At 42.9% G+C, this 22827-nt stretch overlaps 1 protein-coding gene across 1 annotated transcript in view; it reads left to right on the top strand.

The window, feature by feature from the left end:
• LOC126101037 (prolactin-releasing peptide receptor-like) overlaps positions 1-22827 on the top strand; it is a 990136-nt gene that overhangs the window by 890190 nt on the left and 77119 nt on the right. The window contains exon 7 of the mRNA XM_049911700.1: positions 13477-13577. Within this exon, the coding sequence (XP_049767657.1) occupies positions 13477-13577 (101 nt within the window). The remainder of the gene's footprint in view (positions 1-13476; positions 13578-22827) is intronic.

Genomic DNA, 22827 nt, shown 5'->3' with positions numbered 1-22827 from the left:
ATTAAAAAGGATCTGACAAAAGCAAAAATTGACGTAACAAACACATCAGACAGGGATACGTTCGGAAGTATAATTGATAAGTGGAAGTTTATTCCAGATATGGAACCAAAACCATAACGACCAAAGTGGACCGAAGAAGGAAAGGAGGCCTTCGGGGAGAAAATGAAGAAATATTGGGAACAAAAGAAGAACCTTAAGAAAGATTGAAAACCACCTGCTTGTCGTTTTCCAATGGGGACATTCGCTAATAATAATAATAATTATTATTATTAGTATAAGAAAAGTATTTGGGGTACATGGATACATTCCCAGTGAGTGAGGTGGTGCAGTGGCTTGCAAACACAATTCGAATTCAGGAGGATGACGTTTCACATCCACATCCAGCCATCCCAGTTTATTTTTTCCGTGATTTCCCAAAATCGTTACAACGAAAAGCATGAATGTTTCCTTTGAAAAGGCACGGCCTATTACCCTCCCTATCATTGAAACATTATGAGTTAGTGCTCTGTCTTTAATGACATCAATGTGAACAGGACATGAAGTCCTAATCTGTCTTCCTTTGTCTTCGATATACCTGAGGCTAGTCATGTCAAGGTAGACTGGTGGACGGATGGTTGGACGCTGAATGATAAACGGGTGTTTCACAAAGATTCACCTCCTTTCACAAGAATACGAGTACGAAGATAGAAACTTGTCGTAAACTTCGGGTCACACACCGAAAGTGCACCCTGGTGCAAGCTGTGGATTGTATTTGCCTCTCTAGTGTACCTAGTGCCTCGACTTCATGGATATGTTGAAGATCTTCGTTTTTCTCACAGCTGTGATACTATACCGACAGATTCGTTTTCCACCGACATGGAGCACTACAGCTCTGGTACATGTATGTAACTGTATTTCTTAACAGTGAGCTGAATCAATGACTGATCAGTCGTAAGGGGCATACAGGTATTGCATAGCACCTCGAGCGTCCAAGGTCACTTGAACTTAGCGTTTTATTTTTTTTTATTTGCGTTTTATTGTTAAAGATTCAGTCTATTTTCCTTCCATCACAATAACTTGGGTGGTCTGCGATTCAGCATAGCATTTACAGTATATGCCATAACTCAGACATTGTCACAAAAGTATGGGACGAGTTTGACTAGCATTTGGATGTTTGTTAGCCTTCCAGTGGGGCGTACACTGCACGTTACTATAATGTAAATGAAGCGACACAACGTGGGCAGCCATGTTAATTTCGCAAACCATCCTCACAATTCTAAACCAATAAGACTGTACACTGAAGAACCAATTAAACTGGTACACCTTACTAATATCGTGTAGGGCTCCCGCGAGCACGCAGAAGTGGCGCAACACGACGTGGCATGGACTAGACTAATGTCTGAAGTATGAAGTTATAATTAAATCTAGACCTTTCGCTGCTTACAGGCGTTGATAAATATCAACGGGGACAGTTAAAAAATGTGTGCCCCGACCGGGACTCGAACCCGAGACCGTCTGCTTAAATGGCAGATTGTCTATCCTACTGAGGCACGGTGGACACAGATGATAATGCGACTGCAGGGACTTATCTCTGGCACGCTCCCTGCGAGACCAACTTAACAGATACCACCTTCATAATGTCTGAAATAGTTCAGGAAGGAACTGACACCATGCACCCTCAGGGCTGCCCATAAATCCATAAGAGTACCACGGGGTGGAGATCTCTTCTGAACGCCACGTTGCAAGGCATCCCAGATGCGCTCAATAATGTTCATGTCTGGGGAGTTTCGTGGCCAGCGGAAGAGTTTAAACTCAGAAGGGTGTTCCTGGAGCCACTCTCTAGCAATTCTGGATGTGTGGGGTGTCGCATTGTCCTGCTGGAATTGCCCAAGTCCGTCGGAACACACAATGGACATGAATGGATGCAGGTGATCAGACAGGGTGCGTACGTACGTGTCACCTGTCAGAGTCGTATCTAGATGTATCAGGGGTCCCATATCAAGCCAACTGCACACGCCCCACACCATTACTGAGCCTCCACCAGCTTGAGCAATCCCCTGCCGACATGCAGGGTCGAGTGATCCATGAGGTGTCTCCACACCAGTCCACGTCCATACGGTCGGTACAGTTTGAAACAAGATTTGACCAGACAACATGTTTTCAGCCATAAACAGTACAATGTAGGTGTTGAAGGGCCCAAGTGAGACGTAAAGCCTTGTGGCGTGCAGTCATGAAGGGTACCGAATAGGCCTTTGGTTCTGAAAGACCATATCGATGACGTTCCGTGAATGGTTCGCACGCTGACACTTGTTGATGGCCCAGCATTGAAATCTGAAGCAATTTGCGGAAAGATTGCATTTCTGTTGCGTTGAATAATTCTCTTCAGTCTTCCCGTTTCTGTAGGATCTTTTCCCAGCCGCAGCGATGTCGTACATTGGATGTTTCACCGGATTCCTGATATTTACTGTACACTCATGAAATGATCGTACGGGAAAATCCCCACTTCATCGCTACCTCGGAGATGCTGAGTCCCATCGCTCGTGCGCCGACCACAACACTAAGTTAAAAGTCACTTAAATCTTCATAAACTGCCATTGTAGCATCAGCAACCGAACTTTCAACTGTGCTTTTCTTATACAGGCGTTGCCGACCGCAGCGCCTCAATCTGCCTCTTCACATATCTGAATAGGCATGCCTATACTATTTTCTTTGACCCTTCAGTGTATACTGTAATTGTGCCAGGCGTGGGATGTATCGATGACGTGCTTTGCTACTGAGAGTCCACTTGGCAGAAGCCTCTCTGGCAGGTTGTCTGCCAACTTGAGGAGAGGCACCCACCAAGTGGCTGTGGTGTAGGTCGGCGCCAAATATAGTGGTTGGCTAGAGCCTCACGAAGTGTGTTAAAGTTGTGGTTGTGTGCCAAATGATGCTACCTGACCTAAGGAGATGATGTTTGGTGTCCAAGTCTGTGGTGGACGGCTCGCTTTGGACCATGGCTGAACAGAGAAGAATTGTGGCAGACGTCTCTGAGTCCAGTATGAGTCGCCATTGCAATTTCTATTTGAAAGAGGCTGAACACTCAATCATTGGATGGACAGTACCTTAGCTGTCACTGCTTGACATTAACATTCTCACTACAACCTGGAGCACCTGTCTCATGTAAACTTCGTTGCTAAAGGCCGAGTAATATTGTTAGGATCAATACCACTAATTGCTACTTTGTCGGATTAATGTTTTTTGTTGCCAGTAGTTCCGCAATTAACTACCTATCACCTTTAAAAACAAAACTGTAGCACTAATTATTTTGATGGACTATATTCGTCATTTGGTATTATTTGCCTACATTTAAAGTTTCTTTTGTCATTTATTTAAAGAGTTATTTACCATCAACTGCTACCATTGTGCTTTAAAATTTAATGTGGTGGATTATAAAAAGAAATGACCAGGTGCAAATGGGACTCGTACACTGAGGGTTGTATTCAGTTAGTTACGTATGTAAATATTTCATCCATATCAGAAATCGAGAATCTCGACGGTTTTTGCCTCTTGTTTATATCAATACTAGCATGGTATCAGTCCTGGGAATTCAAAGACTTTCAAGAACTTTTTACGTTTGAAATTTAAATTTTTAGTATAATTTCGCATTTACTATTGCGATTCCTGAGAAAAATGGGTCTTAACGTGCGAGCAGACCGATAGCTGGATAACAAATGAAAAAAAATCTTGTGATATAATGTAGATTTTCGGAATTATTTCCTTACTTGTTCTGTGAAACATTGTTTCTTGCCATATTTCGTGATGGTAGATCAGCGGGAAGTACACAAAAGGTTTTGATGTGTGATCTTAGGAGTAGCGAAATATGTGACATAAATAGCCGTATCTTTTCACTTCATTGACTTAGAAGCTTAAATGTTTTACACCGCCAAGGGGCCTTAGGTCTTAGTATGTGTCATAAATTTCAACCTGATATGTATACCCGTTGCTGTGAAAACGGTTCCCAACATTCGAACAGACAGGCTCATGGACATACAAATGAACAACAAAGCGATCTAATAAGGGTTCCGTTTACCAATTAAGATACAGAACCCTAGAAAAGGTTACTTTCATTCACTTCAGAATTTTATGCGATCAATTAAGAAGGTGTCTGTTTCTTATGGGACAATGTCCGCTGTGGGTAATCACTTGTGTAGACTTATTAAAGCATTATAGTAATTGCTTGAAATGCCTGCGTGTTGGGCATTTACGGGTTCAACAAATCCCGAATTTATTCAAACAGTTGTGTATGTCTTCTGATATCCATTTTAGTGAAGTTTTGGTTGATTAAATTATATTGTCGTTTTGGTGGAAGCTTTCACATAGTTTTAATATTTTTATCTTGAATAGGTTTTGTAAACATAATTTGTTAAACTTAATCAAGATTTTACCGGGCCAGTACCTTATCACTCTCAGCCCTCGCTCCCAGTAACGATTAATAGAAACCATCTCAGTTGCATAATCCTACACTTATCATACCACGACTGGTTTCGTTCTTAGAACGAGTAGTTACGTTGTTATGTTATGTTAACCAGGGACCTAGAAACAACGGAGAGGCTCCGTCCCCGCCGCAGCCGCAGTGGTCCGCAATCCCACGACGACTACCGCAGTCGCCGGCCGCGGTGGCCGTGCGGTTCTAGGCACTTGAGTCCGGAACCGCGTGACTGGTACGGTCGCACGTTCGAATCCTGCCTCGGGCATGGATGTGTGTGATGTCCTTAGGTTAGTTAGATTTAAGTAGTTCTAAGTTCTAGGGGACTGATGACCTCAGATGTTGAGTCCCATAGTTCTCAGAGCCATTTGAACCATTTGACTACCGCAGTCCACTTCACCCCTCCGCCGCCCCACACCGAACTCAGAGTTATTGTGAGGTTCGGCCCCCTGTGGACCCCCCAGGGAACGTCTCACACCAGACAAGTGTATCCCCTATGTTTGCGTAGTAGAGAACTCGTTTGCGCAGCAATCGCCGACATAGTGTAACTGAGGCGGAATAAGGGGAACCAGCTCACATTCGCCGAGGCAGATGGAAAACCGCCTAAAAACCTTCCACAGACTGGTCGGTTCACCGGACCTCGACACAAATCCGCCGGGCGGATCTTTTCGATTAAACGGTGACATGTGAATGGTGTGTGTCGAGTAATACAGTGACTTATCACTCCGAGTTTCGAACTCCGAATGTCGGTCTTAATAAATTCACGCTAATCTTCGTCCCTTGTGGCGCATAATGGGCAGAGGCACATGTGTGGGTCGGTGTGTACCGCAAGCCATAGCAACGGTGATATGGTTGCTGTTTTCTACCATCGTTTTGGTGAGTGGTTTCCTGCACAGTGGGTCAACTATTCAAAGCTACAATCGGCAGTAAATGACAGTGGCCCTTGTCATCAACACCTTGTTATCTACGTGCGTTAATTCTGGTGGTAGCGGGTTTCTTGAATCGAGGCAGTCACAGCACCTCGACAGCTCGACACTCGAAAGGCCAAGTGTCTGCACAGTCTCTGAGTGGCCCGCACCCACTATCTGGTCGATACTACACATGTCGGTATCATGCTTCATGCGCCATCTACGATCGAATGTTTTGCTGGCGACGGGCAAAAGGTCCGACTTTATCTCAGTAGCGTAACGCGCAGAACTATTACATCCGCCTTGCCGTCAGGAGCGCTCTTTCATCAACTCAGCTGTCTCTAACTCATTTTTCTTTCCTGACTGAATTTTGGCAAAGGCATTGAATCCCCCAGAATCAGTGAAAGAATTTTTGGTGGTCCTAGTTGAAGGATATACAGGATGTAAGGAGGTGTTCCTGGGATTTGACAAGGGCTGGGAATTTAATTAGCTCGTAAAGGAAGCTTGAGGAAGGCGGTACGCGGATCCGGAATGCGAACGGATGAGCGAGATGCTTCGCTGTGGGCTACGAAAGCGCTGATTAATAGGTGCACTGAAGAAGAAGTAATTGCCGAAATTCTGAGCTCGTGACTTCCCACGGCCGGCCGGTGTGGCCGTGCGGTTCTAGGCGCTTCAGTCTGGAACCGCGGGACCGCTACGGTCGCAGGTTCGAATCCTGCCTCGGGCATGGATGTGTATGATGTCCTTAGGTTAGTTACGTTTAAGTAGTTCTAAGATCTAAGTTCTAGGGGACTGATGACCACAGATGTTAAAGTCCCATAGTGCTCAGAGCCATTTGAACCATTTGACTTCCCACTCGGTCCAGTTATATTAAGGTGACCACTGGCTATGTTTGACGTCACTGTGCAGTAACCACTAACAGACGGCAGATTCCAGCACTAGGAGAGAAAGGTATATAAAGTATGCCCGGAGGAAGGGGGCACGCGGAAAAACTGAGCAGTCGATCTAATGCGGCAACGGTGCGATCGCTGCGCAGATGCGCGTGGGAAAATAGATATGCAACTTTTGAGTAACTAATCGCCCACATCAACCATGGGGCTACCAACAAAAGCTCCTCAACTCTCTTTCTGCGAACGTTGCTGCTTCTGGACTTACACAGCAGGTGCCTGGATCATGCACCCATGCTGACTGCTGTTCATCACCGAGGAAGGATGGAACTTGCACACCAATACCAAACTGGACATCAACAGAGTGGCGAGAGGTAGCCTTTCTAAATGAATCACGTTTTATGCGACGCCAAACAGATGTGTGTTAGCGTGTACAGCCTTGCAACAATTGTCGGAAGGCTCCAGACTGGAGGATGGATCGTTATGGTCTGGGAAATGATTTCGTGGTATTCTCTGCGTGACCTCGCCATTCTGGAAAGCACAATGGATCAAAATAAGTATGCATCTTCCGGCAGTACAATGCAACGAGTCACACTGCTCTCAGTGTACATACGCGATAAGAAGAGCACCGAGATAAGTTTGCCGTACTCCCCTGGTCAGCAGAGTCCCTGAATTTGAACCCAACCGAGAATCTGTGGGACTACCTCGACCGATCTCTTCACGTTATAGATCCTCAACAGCAAAGTAGTGCAGATGGGCATGGCACTGGAGTTAGTGTGGCTCCACATCCCTCTGGGTACCTTCCCGAACCTCATTTACTCTCTTTCTGCACGTTCTCGCTGCAAAAGGTGACTATTCAGCCTGTTGACCTGTGGTCGTATGAACGTGGCTGGACGGCGTGTATCAGCACTACCTACAGTCGAGATGCTACAAGTTGGTGATAGTACAGAGTTACAGCAGAAATGACGATGTTGTAGAGAGAGAAAGATTTCCGTTTATCGGGGTACTTTGGAGTGGTTGTGGTGGTTCTTTTACGTACTGGTATTTATATGTTACGAAAAGTTGGAATTAGTGTTGTTCTGGCTGCTTCACAACTGGAAAATTATGTACGTCAGGCACTTAGTTGTGGCATTTTTCGCAGTTAGTTTGCCCGACACGATGTCTTTATATTAAAAGACACCACTAAACACGCACCAGAGAAATGGCTAAGTTAGTTTTGTTATTGAGGCTGATATTTTGATAATTAATTCTGCTTTAATGATAATGCAACATTGAGGAGATTCTCTCAATTCCCGTCAAGCGGAGATCAAAATAATTTACTGAAGTTACTTAAATTATATGTGATTCAATATTGGAAAACTGATTACGTTTACTGTTTCAAAGGAAGAACCGCTTATCAAGAGAATTCTCCTACATTTACATTTATTTTTACTTGTTAAAATAAGCAAATATTAAGATATTTATTACGACTCTGGGACGTTATCATTTAATACAATGGCGCTGACCTCTGCACCAATGTTCCCCTATAAAATTTGCACAAAGACATTAATTTTGCAGCTTCATGAATACAGGAGCTGGAACATATAAAATTGTACCACATTTAAAAGTAATATTTGATTAAATTTAGGCTAAATATTACATCAAATTTACACGTTTTCGTGCCTCGTCCAAAATGGCTTCTTATACTACGCAGAAAAAAAGGGAAGAGAGAGCGAGGCTTTTGCAAAAGAAACAGAGATTTCAATTATATTCGCAGATCACATTAATTGATTACAGAATCTTTGTGATTTTTCTGCGACAGTATTTATTTCGATAGGACGTCAGTTCTGGTATATTTGCGAAGTTATTCAATATCATTTTTATCACGTTATGTGGCGTACCGCCATGTGGTGATAATCTTGATTAGCAGATAATGCTGGTCTCATCAAGTTTGTACTTAACTGTTTCATCATGTTTATACCTATCTCTCTCGTTTTTGTTGTTGCACCTATTCTTCTATGTAGAAGAATACATACCACATACCACTGCGATTGTGAGTCTTGTTACATCAAAAAGTAATGGAAAGGTGGCTTGAGGCAAAAGCTTGGGTAAGCTGAAGTAAGATGCCACGTTCAACAGGAAAATGTTCAATAACGCCTAGGAACTGCATATGGCACCAGTCTAAATATAATGTCTGAGCAGACTGTTGCAGAGACTGGTGTAGAGAACATGGAGGCATGTAGCGAGTTAACACAATGTGAACGTGATATCATTACAGATGCAAGGCACATGGGCCGCAGTATAGCGATATGCTGGTTATGTGAACTACGATTTCTGGGTCAACAGATGACATAGTAACTACATCTATTGAAAACTTCTCCACGACTTAATCTGGCTTTGTGTGAAATAACTATTTATAAACGCTTGTATTACAGAACCTAAAAATGACAAATACAGAATTATTACATATTATGTAGATATCAACAGAAAGGATGAAAAAAGTAAACATACAGTGGGCAATGAAGTAACTTGGTTTATCCAGAATTTACAGAATTGGAAAATGTCAGAATTATTGCTACGACATTATAAGAGGGAATTATTAAAGCGCACGGGGATTTTCACATTCGCCAAGAATTTTCCAGAAAATAAAATTTTATATCTGGAATAATTAATGAACTAACAAGTTATTGTAGTAGAAGTATCTATTTCGAGTAACAGAAAAGTCAGGGCCACTAAAATGTATCACTGGATTTTGGAAGGAACTAAATTTTATGATTGGAACATTGTGGAACAGGAAAATGTTGAATGCAAATAACTTTTGAAATATTAAGTTTTTGGAACGTGTACAACGCTAGCTAGAAAGAAAAGAATATTTTCAAATTAACCATGTCAGCATTAAGACAATTGATAGTAACATTGAATTTTGATATGCACATTGTTTGCAGGCGTTGTGAATTATGGATATTTCTTTAAATAATGAACTAAATACACAACACTATTGCCACCATCAGACTAGAAATTACATTTTGAACAATAAAATTTAGTGAAGTACTGGATGCGTAATATTTTTCCATCTCGTCTCCACAAGCTAGATTAATTATGTGCATGATGGAAAAAGAAAAAAAAAATGAATGAAAAGAATTATTAATGAGTAGAATTGTAGCAAGTGCAGCTATCCTGTATTGCTACATCTCAAATAGAAAGTTTGTATCACCCAGTTTCTGAAATTCTGAGTTACAAGCTTTTCGTCGTTGCTCTGAATGAGTAGCAAATCTATAACAGTAGAAGGCCTCGTACACTCGAATACGCCAGTGTCCAGTCGCATGCCGCAGTGTTTGGTTTCCGTCTTCCACATCTGAGCGCAAGGTGAAAATTGTCAAGCTTTCCCAATCAGCGAGTCGCGACATTTTAAAACGTAACATAGTATTGTGGAGTGTGTTACGTAATTCTGTTTTATCTAGAGCTGTGATCTCTAAAACTTTATAATCAGTTACTAGAACGACTGTGATAGAAAGGCAGCGAGAAACTGGGAGTGGTAGTGACAAACCCAAAAAAAAAAGGAAATATATATATATATATATAGCTCAACATTGTTAATGGTGCAACAAAAACCAAAGAATCAACTTAGTACAGTTTCCGTGCAAATAGATAAAGAATACAGAATAAAAGGAGTGCATTAAAACAGACAATTAGAAAGTTACTACAATTATTAAATAAAAGATAAATAAATTCAATAAGGCCTGAAGTCTTCTTTACATATAAAGGGAAATGTCCTGGCTGATTCACTGACTCATCTTCGCCCTGCCCAAAACGCTAAGGATACAATTCAGATTTGGAGAGGGTATTGATACCATACTGTTGACTAGTTTAAGAGGGGAATTCCACCCCTGAATGGGTGAAATAGGGAATGATTGGTTTTTTGAAAATATTTCGCTATTAAAGCAATTTTGAAGTTTGAACTACGAAATTTGGTATTTTGTTTCTGGGTCAAAAATAAAAAATACGTATTTTAGCATTTTTAAAAATTCAGTCACTAATTTTTAAACATAAATGTTTATTAATGCAGTACCAGAGCAATTTCACCGCTGCATCTACCGAAAAGAGTTTTTGACTTTTCGATATAAATTTTTAAAAAATACCTATTTCAGTGATTTTGGAAGTAGGGGAGGACAAATTTTATAAAAATATTTCATTATGAAAACCATTTTTAGGGCTGAGTCTATGAAAATTTGTATCTGACTTCTCGGTTTGATATTAAAAAATATGTGTTTCAGTGTGTCTCGAAGTCTGAAATAGGGGATAAAATTTTTTACGAAAATATTTAGTTGCATTAATTCATTTTTAAAGTTAAATCTATAAAAATGTATCCTCGACTTCTCGATCAGAAATAAAAAAAATTATGTTAGAGGGTGAAAGTTTCAGTGGAAATACCATCAAAAGACAGGATTAACAGACACCTCCGACTCCAGCTACGAGAATAGCTTTTTGGTGAGAAGTACATTCATAAAAGACCATATTTCTGCTGCCATAATTAGCGTGAAAAGTTTATAAGGTGTTGCAATTTGTTAACTAAATCAAAAAGAGCTATTTAACACACATGACGACAAATCGGCTTTGTCAGAATTGCGTATAGAAAGAAACGGCTCTTTCATACATTAACTTTTCAGTAGGCGTAATATATGTTCATAAGACTAATTTTGTTGTAATTACTACACAAACGCGAGAGGGCGCTAAGCTAGTATAAAATGAAACAATCATTAACTATACATAAAAACATTTCCTAAGCCCCAATTACAATAAAAAGTAGCAGAACGCCAGGGTGTAATAACTTATGGACATGAGGTCACCACTCCAATGATAACATGAAATGAAACAATTTTCTTTATTCTAGCAGAGGAGCTGCAGTAGTTTATTAATTAGATTGGGAACACCACCAAACCCAGACAAACCGAAAGACGCTTGACAATTTAAACAACAGTTAGCCGATGTCCAGAAGTCACGGTAGTAAAAATGGCTCTGAGCACTATGGGACTTAACTGCTGTGCTCATCAGTCCCCTAGAACGTAGAAGTACTTAAACCTAACTAACCTAAGGACATCACACACATCCATGCCCGAGGCAGGATTCAAACCTGCTACCGTAGCGGCCGCGCGGTTCCAGACTGAAGCACCTAGAACCGCCCGGCCCGCCCACGGTGGTAAACCGAAAGTTCAAAACATTTGCTTCAAAATGTCCCTTATCAGCTTATTTTTCTTTGCGGCTCGAATTGCTGTGTGTTGAAGGAAGGAAATGGCTCTGAGCACTATGGGACTCAACTGCTGTGGTCATAAGTCCCCTAGAACTTAGAACTACTTAAACCTAACTAACCTAAGGACAGCACACAACACCCAGCCATCACGAGGCAGAGAAAATCCCTGACCCCGCCGGGAATCGAACCCGGGAACCCGGGCGTGGGAAGCGAGAACGCTACCGCACGACCACGAGATGCGGGCTTGAAGGAAGGAAGCCGCAGCTAGCGTTGTACAGTCAGATAGCAACAGTCTGCGTCTAGCGCTAGCCTCCCCACATGTTTGGCCTGGGGAATCTTCAGCTGCAGTGTGAGCAGTGAGCCTCCTTCAACGGTGCCTCAATTGCCAGAAGAAAAAACAAAGTATAAGTCGTACCCTCCAAACACAAGGCAAATACTGCTCTTTGTTATTGCCACCACTTGGAATGACGGAATCTAGTCGGCGTCGAAGCCTATCCTAGGAGCACTCACTGATTATGAGAGTCCGCATGACTTCAGAGGCAACGCTCTTAATCCAGCAGGCCCGACGCCATGGTGATCGTCGCCCGGTAACGAGGCTCAGAGGGAAGGCCTCTATCGATAATCTCCGATGAGTCGATTAGTGGCTCGGTCTGCAGAAGTCAACGGCTGCAGCGGTGGACATTTGCGAATTCTCCTTGGTCGTAAATCGTTCGATGCTAATGACCCGGAAAAGTGCTTACCTTCATGTTCCATTAAGTGTACATTACGCTTGATCCGCATCCATGTATACTCGGCCTAAGTAGACACTGTCCTAAAGACTTTTAGTTCTGTGATGGAGAGACGCAAAGAAGGGTTTTCCCTTTCAAAGTAAATGGAGCTATAGTCAACTGTGTCTTGAGTAAATATGTTTATAGTATTTGTCAAATAGTGGTTCAAAATCATTGCTACATTGCCGTTGTTCAGGGTGACTGAAATGCTCTCACCTATGAGTTATATGCAACCCGCAACCCCTTCAAAAGCGACGCGCGAAATTTTCATGTTCTCTCGCCCACTACACACGAACTGTTTGTCCTACAGAAAGGATGAACAGGACCTTTTCGTAGGAAGATTGATGTAGGAAGTTTTGTACTGGGATTCGTTTTCGCTAGAGTTTTGCGGGTTTCCAGTTATTCAAGGAAAACGTACAAAAGTGACCTTCAAATGTGTTTTTGTTAAAGATCTTTAAAACCATGGCCTTCAGCGAAAACTTATCCAAGTACAAAATTTAACTGCATTAAGTTTCCTACAGAAAGGTCTTGTTCATTTTTTCCTGTGGGATTAATAAGTTGCTCATAGAAAGAGAGAGATTGTGAAAATCTCGTGCATGATTTTTTAAGGCATTGCGGGTTGCATAAAATCACTATATATATATATATATATATATATATATATATAAAAGAAGTTTAAAAAATATGAGGAGGCAGGATACTGTAGTGTAGTGTTTGGGGTCCTACATTTCATTACTGCTTCAGACGTCGTGTTAACATCAATTGGTCCTGCAACAGTTCAGAGCGCTCCCTCCAAATATTCAGTCAAGACCAATCTTCTTATTATGAACGGTAACACTCTTGCAGGATATTCCATTGTAGTTGTCGAGCCTCTTGGTATGTGGCAGAGTTGAGACAATCCGATTACACTACACGCTGTTGTGATCCCGTAGATTTTTCCGGCGTCTTATATGTTTAGGCTCTTCACGGGTATGCTGCCCGATTTGATCGTCTTCACTAAACGATAATTCGGCGATCCATCTGGGCGCCATGTTCAGGTGCGATCTCTGAGTACACAATTACTCATAGTAAGGCATTTCATGATTTTCGCTGCAGTGTTTTATCGCTGATTCTATAATCAATACAGGTCTTTCTCCCGTACAACAAACTTATTTCACTAGTAAATATGGCACATTCACAATAACACGCGACAGCCCACAATGCGCTGACGACCAGGATACATGACAAGTGGCTTCTTCCGCAGGTAATCAAGATGCTCGTCATCGTGGTCGCCCTTTTCGCTCTCTGCTGGCTGCCATTGCAGACGTACAACGTACTGCAAGACGTATTCCCGTACATCAACGAGTAAGTATTTATTAGATGTATGTTACTGTTTCTTATGGAATGGAACTTTGCCATCGCTATTCACAGCACAACTTTAGATTTCTATTTCGAATAGTATCGCGTGTAATCTGCCTTTAACATCTCGTGGTTTGGATTCACAGTCACGTAAAACCTTCTAAAAGACATCATAATAGCCACTGACTGTAGAAATACCACTCTTAAGAACAAAGAAACAACATCTATTAGGTGCACTACGAATGTAGCGGTGTGGACATGTTGAGAATGTGCCTCTCACGGGGAGCGTGCAAGGGGTAAGTCCCTGCAGGCGCACTATTCTCTGTGCCCTCGGTGGCTCAGATTGGGATGTTATTCAAGGTGCAATACGAATCCCTTGCTCTGCCACGAGATCGTGGCGGGGTGGGACTCATCCACGTGCCAACTTGTGTCAAGGCACTTTACGTCAGCTCCCAGCTAAAACTTTGGCATCGTTGCCCGCGGAGCCTTACTAGCCTCCAGCTTCACAACTTTGCGCCTGTCTCCTTGTCCGCCCCAGTACTGGTATCGACCATTCCAACCCCCTTTTTTTTTACATCCTACAATTTTTCCTGGAGTTCAGTTATGTCTACCGGTCCTTACCACTTACACGTTTGTACCTCACGAAAACAGTCTCCGAATTGTTACAACAGTGACGCCCGTCCAACCCCATCGAACGTAAGTATCCACAGTACGTGTGGCGACACATATGGAAGGCGATCCATGCGCGTTTTCTCGAATCAGACGTTCAATCAGCGTGGTACATCACCGTGAATGGCAAACAAGTTAACCGAGATCGTCTACACCGCATCCATCTCGCCGACTCATCCCTCGGCATCCACTGTGGATTGGATGACACAGATGTCCACCGGTTCCACTGTGGCACAGCGTTCGACGTCTGGACACTTGCGCGGCGAATTTTGGCGTTTCTTACTCGACAGACACGAGCTCAGATCGACGTCCACATGCTTTTGTACCCCGATTAAGATTTTCTACCCCTCCGCCAAAACTCACTCTGTGAATTGGATCTGTGGCCACACGATCCGCTATCTTTTTACTTCTGGCGACAAGTCTACGCTAGGATATTGGACTTATCTCAACGAACGACACTGCGTCCTGATACGCAACCCACGCTATAAGCAATATTTTTCCAATTTCTTACGGAGCACCTTCGATGACCTACCTCGTAGCTGGAACGTCCAAGCCCTGAGAAGCTGAAAACTGTATTAACCGAACCGAACTGAATAGATCTGCTACCCATAACCCACGCCTACGCAATGAGAAGACACGTTTGGACGAGCTGGCCTGCTGTAGGCGTAGACACTTCAGGCGCTCCTGTAAGAACTGGTCTTTAACTAAAAGTCGCACGACGAATTTATATAGATAAAATAAAATAAAAAAAAAATAAAATAAACACTTTTGCTTATTTATTCCTCATAATTTCTTCTTAAAAGAAAATGAATTTTGATTTTGGCTTTGAGAAACGTTTTTTTGTTCCGAAAGATTGCTTCTTCGTCATCAAGACGAAGGAGACTAATTTTTGTTTACTGGAAGGGGAAACCAGAATAATTGAAGTATAAAAAAAAGATAGATAGAGCGTCTGCCATGTAAACATGAGATCCCGGGTTCGAGACCCGGTCGGGCAACACATTTTCAACATGTCCCCAATGAATTATATCAACGCCTGGTTGCAGCTAGGGTGTCAATTTAACTAACATTTCAAGAAAACAAGAATTATACAAATTTGTCGCAAATTAAGATCGACGAATTTGCTAAATTCTTAACTTTCGCGGCTGGTCGACGAATATGTGACGCTGCAGCTCAATTTCACCGCGAAATTGGAAATGGGTCATACCGATACGAGGGCATGAAGTCTTTGCGAATTTCATTCCGTGTACTCAGGTAGACATTACCTTTTGCTTCTCCGACACTCGCGTGAACAGTATACACACATGTCAGCTTTTGAGAGAAGAGAGGACGTGTAGTCGGGGTCAATGAAGTCAATTGCAGTAATTCGACAATCGCTCGACGTTTGAAATGGAGTGATGCGTCTAATTCGACGATGTTGGCAGGAACGAGTGAACCGTGGCCGAACACAGCGTCGATAAGGAAGTGGTCGACCTAGACAGACGACACAGCGCGAGGACCGAGCAATCACCTGACAGGCACATAGAGCCCCGAAATCATCATTATCAGCGATCCGACTCAAGGACTATTAATGGACGTTTCACAGAAAGGAGATTTAGCTCACGGCGCTCCATGTACAGACTACCACAGACCTCTGTACACCAACAAGCCCGTTTGTAGTGGTTTCGGGCACATTCAGCGCGAAATCTCATTCACGGGAGTGGAACTGCAGCTCGTTTTGTATTATCACGTAACAGGGGAGAGATTGTGGCAGATATGATACCGAGTTGAGATGGAAGTCATTAAAGCAAAGACGTTTTTCGTCGCGGCGAGATCTATTTACGAAATTTCAGTCACCAACTTTCTCTTCCGAATGCTAAAATATTTTGTTGAGCCCAAACTACATAGGTAGGAATGATCATCGAAATCAAGTAAGAGAAATCAGAGCGCTGTTCGGGAGTGGGATGGTAGAGAGATAGTATGATTGTGGTTCGATGAACCCTCTGTCAAGCACTTAAATGTGAATTGCAGAGTAATAATGTAGATGTAGATTGTTGACTCTCGTTTCGAACTGAGCACCGATGACCAACGAAGACCTGTCTGGAAATATCATGGGCAATGGTGAGCCGCCAACCTGACTTCCGCCCTCCATATGGTCCAACATCCAGGGGGGACAGTCTGGGGTACCATTTCATTTCATAGCAGGACACCTTTGGCTGTGATCCGCGATACTCTCACAGCACAGCAGTACGTCGACGATATTCTACGCCCCGGTTGGTTTCCCTTCATGGCAATCCCTCCTGAGCTTATATTTCAGCAAGATAATACTCGCTCGCAGATAGCGAGATTTTTTTTACTGCTTGTCTTCGTACTTGCCGAACGATTCATTGCCCACCAAAATCGCCGGATCACTCCCCAATTTGGAAAGCTTGGAGTACAGTACGTAGGGTTCTCCAACCATCTCTGTCTTTTGACGATCTAACTCTCTAATTGCACACAATTGGGCACGAAATCGCTCAGACGGACATCCAAAAACTCTATCAGTGATTGCCAAGCCAAGCAACTGTTTGCAACAGGGCCAGAGGTGGAGCGACGCGTTGTTGGCTTGCCCAACTTGTGAGGGTCTTTCTCTTGAATAAATCATCCAATTTTTCCGAAATTTTAATCATTTGTTTGTCTGTACATGTACCTATTTTCGTCTCATTTAGATAATTCCTTCGTGCTTCCTCGTTTTCATGCGTTAGAATGTATTTGTTTTCACTGTTGTAGTTTCGACCTTTAGACCATTATGAAGTGGTATATTACAAAGGAATGTGCTTTGGCACAGGTCAGACTCTAAAAATCTTCTGACGTGTACACACATCCTCGTCGCTTCTGTGCCCTTTAACATTGTTATCGTCTGTAACAGAAATCGCTGCAGAACAGTGTACAACGACAGTTGTTTGTTGAGATTTACGTATTTACTTTACAGATGGTAACTTTCTTAAGAGGCTCAGATAAGACGGAGACATATGTGCATCTAAGAAGGTTTATAAAGTCTGACATGTGCCAAACGACAGTCTTTAACTGTGTACTGTTTGATAATGACCTTAAGGCTCAAATTGAAATAGTGAAAATTAATAATTTATACAGTCAGTGGTGACGGTGATATCTTTGAAAAATTAACCTATAAATGTATAAGAACTTCTGTATTCAGAATTTCTGTTATTACTTTACAACAAGTTAAAACACACATAGACTTACCGATAGTCAGAAGAATCAATCCAGCATTGTTAATTTGAGTGGAAGAACGTTTGGTACTTACACTTTCAGGCATACATCTTAATCTGTACTGCTGCTGAAGTGACAACACTTGTATTACAGATAACCACTGCATTCCCCTACAACACAGGAGAACTTTACGACAGTGGTGGACATAACTTGACAGATGTCTATGAGTTTTTTACTCTCTTTTCTCTCTGTATAGCTATAAAATTCGACGTTTTTTATGGTCGTTGTTAACTGTTTTCTTTCCTGTTATGGTCTTGTGGTGATGTGCTATGACATTTGTGGCCACATTGGGGTATTTTGTAGCCTTCCTGTTTCATTGACTATACAGCTAATCGGACCTGCGTCTATCTAGTAGTTTGTAGAATAACATCATTGTTTTAAAACAGTACAGAATTTTAGGGTGAAAATGTACAACGAAACTACATAGATAACTTTAGTAGGACACAGAATAAATCGGACGCAATAAAGATAGATGAAAGTACCTACGAAGATTTCAACTAACCAAGCTAAATTACTAAAGTTAAAACTACATGCGTCCTCCAGCATAACCGGACAATAAACCACTTTGTTAACAGGATACAACAGATTCAACTGCGTGCACTGGTAAAATATCTAGTACAACTGCAAGAAAATCACTCTCCCGGGCGTCGACAGTTTTCTTTCCTTTGGGGGAATAAAGCAACTCTTAAGTAGGATGCAGAAGGCCAAGTGTATCGCTCTCCAGTCCTCCTACAGAAGAAAATTCCTTGGCAGTAGAGGAAATACTGCTTGGACCCTCCTCGTCACTGTCACACTTGCTGACGGTATACCTACAGCAGCAGATGTAAACGAAAGGCCACGGACAACTGTTGGCGAAACAATGATAAAATGTGGTGCGTTAGCCAAAAGGTGGATAGCATTTGCTGCCAATAGCTGGAAACCACTCATGCGGTTACAAATATAAACAGACACGAAAGCGAGTTGCTTACTGAAGGTAGCCCATCACAGCGGAAAAGAGCATCTTGAAACAATAGCCACTGCAAAGGGCGAGGCGATGTCACCACACAAGGGCTGGTCTTTGTTGTGAGTGACAAATGTTCTGGACAGAGATAGAAATAGTGCTGCGTTTTCAGACAGAGGAGATTCGTCACTGAGTAGTCATCCTGTCGTCTTCTCTGTATCCATCGAAATCTGCAGCACGGTTACGACACAGGGGCTGCGCCGAGCCGCAGAATGATGCAGTGTCGCCAGCAGCGGCCATGGGCTTTAGTCTGGGCTGCACACACATTCTTCAGCACTGAGTTCCTGGAGGGACTCCAGCCCCCAGTACTGTCGGCCTGTCGCTGTCGTCTGCTGCCACCAACACTGAGTTCCGACGGGGACTCGATGCCAAAGAGCCAGCCGCCATCCGACTACTCCTAAGGGGCAGTGGGTCGAATCCAGAGCACAGTAGTCTCCACAGCCCACTGTGGTGAATGCACGCAGGCCAGAGTAGGTCGTCCAGACGGGCCACCACTATCGCCGAGAGAAGCAGTGCGCCGCTGACATCACGGCCATCTGTCCACGGGACTACCGTCAGCACTGCAGGACGCCGACGAAGCATCCCAGGCGAACGCCCCACACCTACATTCTTGCTGGCCTCCATAAACGAGGAGAGGCATGTTTGCCTCACTCAGCCGGAAATCAATAGCTACCAAAGCTAATGAAGACGTTGCTTCCAGTCAACAGTTTTTGCGTGGGGCACTTGAACACCACTTGCCCACTGGACACTTCAGAGTGCTTTTAGGGGTGCCTAAGCGGAAGGTTGTAAGTAGGCTGTTTAGGTTTTTATGTTGGTAACGCCACGTAGCGCTCTATATGAAAATCACTGACTGTGTTGTGTGAAGGCTGTGGCTGGTTTGCATTGTTGAAATAGTCGCTGTTGTAGTGTTGTCCAGTTGGCTGTTAACAGCGCGTAGCGTTGCGCAGTTGGAGGTGAGCCGCCAGCAGTGGTGGTTGTGGGGAGAGAGATGGAGGAGTTTTGAGAGCGGATGATCTGGACGTGTGTCCATCAGAGACAGTAAATTTGTAAGACTGGATGTCATGAACTTATATTTTATGACTTTTGAACATTATTAAGGTAAATACATTGTTTGTTCTTTATCAAAATCTTTCATTTGCTAACTATGCCTATCAGTAGTTAGTGCCTTCAGTAGTTAGAATCTTTTTTTAGCTGGCAGTATTGGCGCTCGCTGTATTGCAGTAGTTCGAGTAATGAAGATTTTTGTAAGTGATTAATGAAAGGTATAGTTTTTTGTTAGTCAGGGCCATTCTTTTGTAGGGATTATTAAAAGTCAGATTGCGTTGCGCTAAAAAATATTGTGTGTGTCAGTTTAGTGTTGATCAGAATAAGTAAAGAGCGAAATGTCTGAGTACGTTCAGTTCTGCTCAGCTGTTTGAAAAGCAAATAATGTAAGAGGTTTATCAGTACAGTCATTCATAAATTTTTCCAAGGGGACGTTCCAGGGTGTGTTTCATTTTTCTTCCTCTCTCTTGTGTGGTGACAGTAATGAGACCAAGCTATAGGGGTCGCGCTTAATGGAAATTTAATTTAGTAAGAATAGTGGAAACGGTAGAGTTATCACAATTTAAAGAAAACGCTGGGGATGAGTGGTTAATGTCTATTCGTTGATTGGAATGTAATTTACTTGGGCATTCTGTTCCATGTGCCAATTGAGTAGGGGTAATTTCTTTCACATGTAAGCGTTTCTACATGCAGCCGACACAGTAGAAAGGGAAGATGTCGCACTATAAGACAGCAGAATAGATGAATTCCAGCAGTGCTCGTGCTGAATTTTTATTTTTTGTTGTGAAAATTATTATTTTAAAATGAATACCGGGAAAGCAAAAGCAAAATCGGCAACACGGGTGTCACCAGAGACCGAGCTACAGAATCGTTAGAACACCAGGTGTTTCAACTGAGGACAGATGAGATAGCGTTACGTAATAGTTTGGCAGAGAAAAGTGGAGAAGCAGAGTTGCTCAAATCACAAAGTTTAAGAATGAATCCAGCCATTGCTGACCTGGTTTCTCTCTTTTCTAATAGAGTGCCTGAGGATGTGTTAGGATTCTTCGAGGATCTCTGGTGATCGGATTAGATGATGGGTTGGTGCGGTAGTCAATTGTTGTAGATTGCTAAATTGCATTTGGCGGATGAAGCGAGGTCAGAGGTGCGTTGTACAGAAGCAACGTACGTTGCCAGTACACCTGAATAGCTTAAACAAGGGCCAGAGCAGAGGTGCAGGAAACAAAACGATGCATCATTTTTCATGAACTCCTGAGTGTGGTGTCTAGGAGGTGTAATCAACTCGTTGACGATTTCGCAGATAGAATTAAAAAGTTGAAAGTACGTACATAATAGTTATCACAGAACAAGGTCGTGGCTAAAGTGATATTGCAAGAAGCCGAACAACAAGCATTTGAGACGAAACTTCCTGGCAAATTAAAACGGTGTGCCGGACCGAGACTCGAACTCGGGACCTTTGCCTTTCGCGGGCAAGTGCTCTACCAACTGAGCTACCCAAGCACGACTCAGGCCCCGTCCTCACAGCTTTAATTCGGCCAGTACCTCGTTCCTACCCTCCAAACTTCACAGAAGCTCTCCTGCAAACCTTGTAGAACCAGCATACCTGGAAGAAAGGATATTGCGGAGACATGGCTTAGCCACAGCCTGGGGGATGCTTCTAGAATGAAATTTTCACGCTACAGCGGAGTGTTCGCTGATATGAAACTTCCTGGCAGATTAAAACGATGTGCCGGAAGTTTCATATCAGCGCACTTGCCCGCGAAAGGCAAAGGTCCCGAGTTCGAGTCTCGGTCCGGCACACCGTTTTAATCTGCCAGGAGGTTTCGTATCAGCGCACACTCCGCTGTAGAGTGAAAATTTCATTCTAAGCATTTGAGACGTTTTAGAGTGGTTTGGCATTGGAAATGTCGAAGAGGGTGCCCGCTGGGACACCTGAAGATCTTCCGACTGAAGTGAGACAAGCACTAGGGTGCAAACAAATTTGATATGCCCACAGGGTTAAAGGATCAGAGGCAAGTGTTCACATCTAACACAAAGTGTTTTAATTATGGGCGTAAGGGGCATGTTCAGAGGCAATGCTACCAGTCACGGAGGTATAAGGGGAATAATATCGACCACAGGTGTACTGAAGGTAGAAGATGGGGTGGTATTGATTGTGGTGAAGATGTAGGAATAATAGCCGACGAGGCCTTGGGTAAGGGTCAAACGATATCCATTAAACTTAAAGGGAGAGAGGGAACCCCAGAGCCGTCAACGGGAGTTCACTGTAAAACTGGATTCAGTAACAACGAATACAGGGCCGCTATGTATCATAATAGGCGTGACCGATAGAAGGGAGTATAAGATTTTGTTGGACACAGGGACACATGCGTCAGTGGCCTCAAGTGAGGTAATGGGTAGGTGGCACTGGAACCCACCAAATTAGAAGTTGCGTGGAGTAGCTGAGAGTGATTACAACCATTAGGGCCAGTGACGGTTAATTTTTAGTTGAGGGCAGCTAGGTTCAAACATTATGTCGTAGACATGTCTAATGCAACGAGGGCTACATCTCGATCCTAGGGTTAGAGTTCTCTGCCAACATCATGCCATGATTGACCTTCAATGACGTTTTTGGAACAAAGCAGGAGAACATTGTGGCTGACAAAGATTGTTGTCAATGTTGATCTGTTAGAGGAATCATCTGTTGTATAGGGCAATAAAACTGAAATGCAGACATTGACATTAAGGCTTAATTCGCACAATTGTGCGTATAATGCCGTTGGAAAGACGTTGTGGGGGAATCTAGAGCCAGACTTATCAGTGAATGTACTATGTGTAGTGGAATGAATACATGCATGCATGTCCGAAGGAACAGGCACTGAGGCAACTACAACCGTTACGAAATACAATAAATGTATTCTCAGTTGCGAATATGGATCTACAACCTGCACTTGTACATTGTAACCGCTCTTTAGAGAGTGGTTGTACAGAAACGAGTATTAGATTAAATTCTGTAATAGGAAATGACCTAAGAGCCAAAAAACCGTAGTAGTAGTTCGAAGTAATAGTTAAAATGTTTACAAAGAGTAGATAGTCGAAATAGAGTAACGCAAAGCAGTACAAAGGGAATCCAAGGAAGACATAACAGAGCTGCGTTTTGTTTTGAACGTAATGTATAAACCAATGCGCAGCAGTGTTAGGTCTCTTAAGTTTTTGTTTTCAGCGGTGTCGATTGTATTTGCACTTCCTCCGTGGTAGTCGGAATTTTGGGATTAGAGGCCGAATTAAATCACATTCTTAGAACTGGATTAGACATTG

Source organism: Schistocerca cancellata, chromosome 9 (genome assembly GCF_023864275.1).
Source record: "Schistocerca cancellata isolate TAMUIC-IGC-003103 chromosome 9, iqSchCanc2.1, whole genome shotgun sequence".
NCBI classification, from domain to species: Eukaryota; Metazoa; Arthropoda; class Insecta; order Orthoptera; family Acrididae; genus Schistocerca; species Schistocerca cancellata.
Note: the sequence above shows the minus strand (reverse complement) of the source record. Positions and strands in the feature narration are given on the sequence as shown.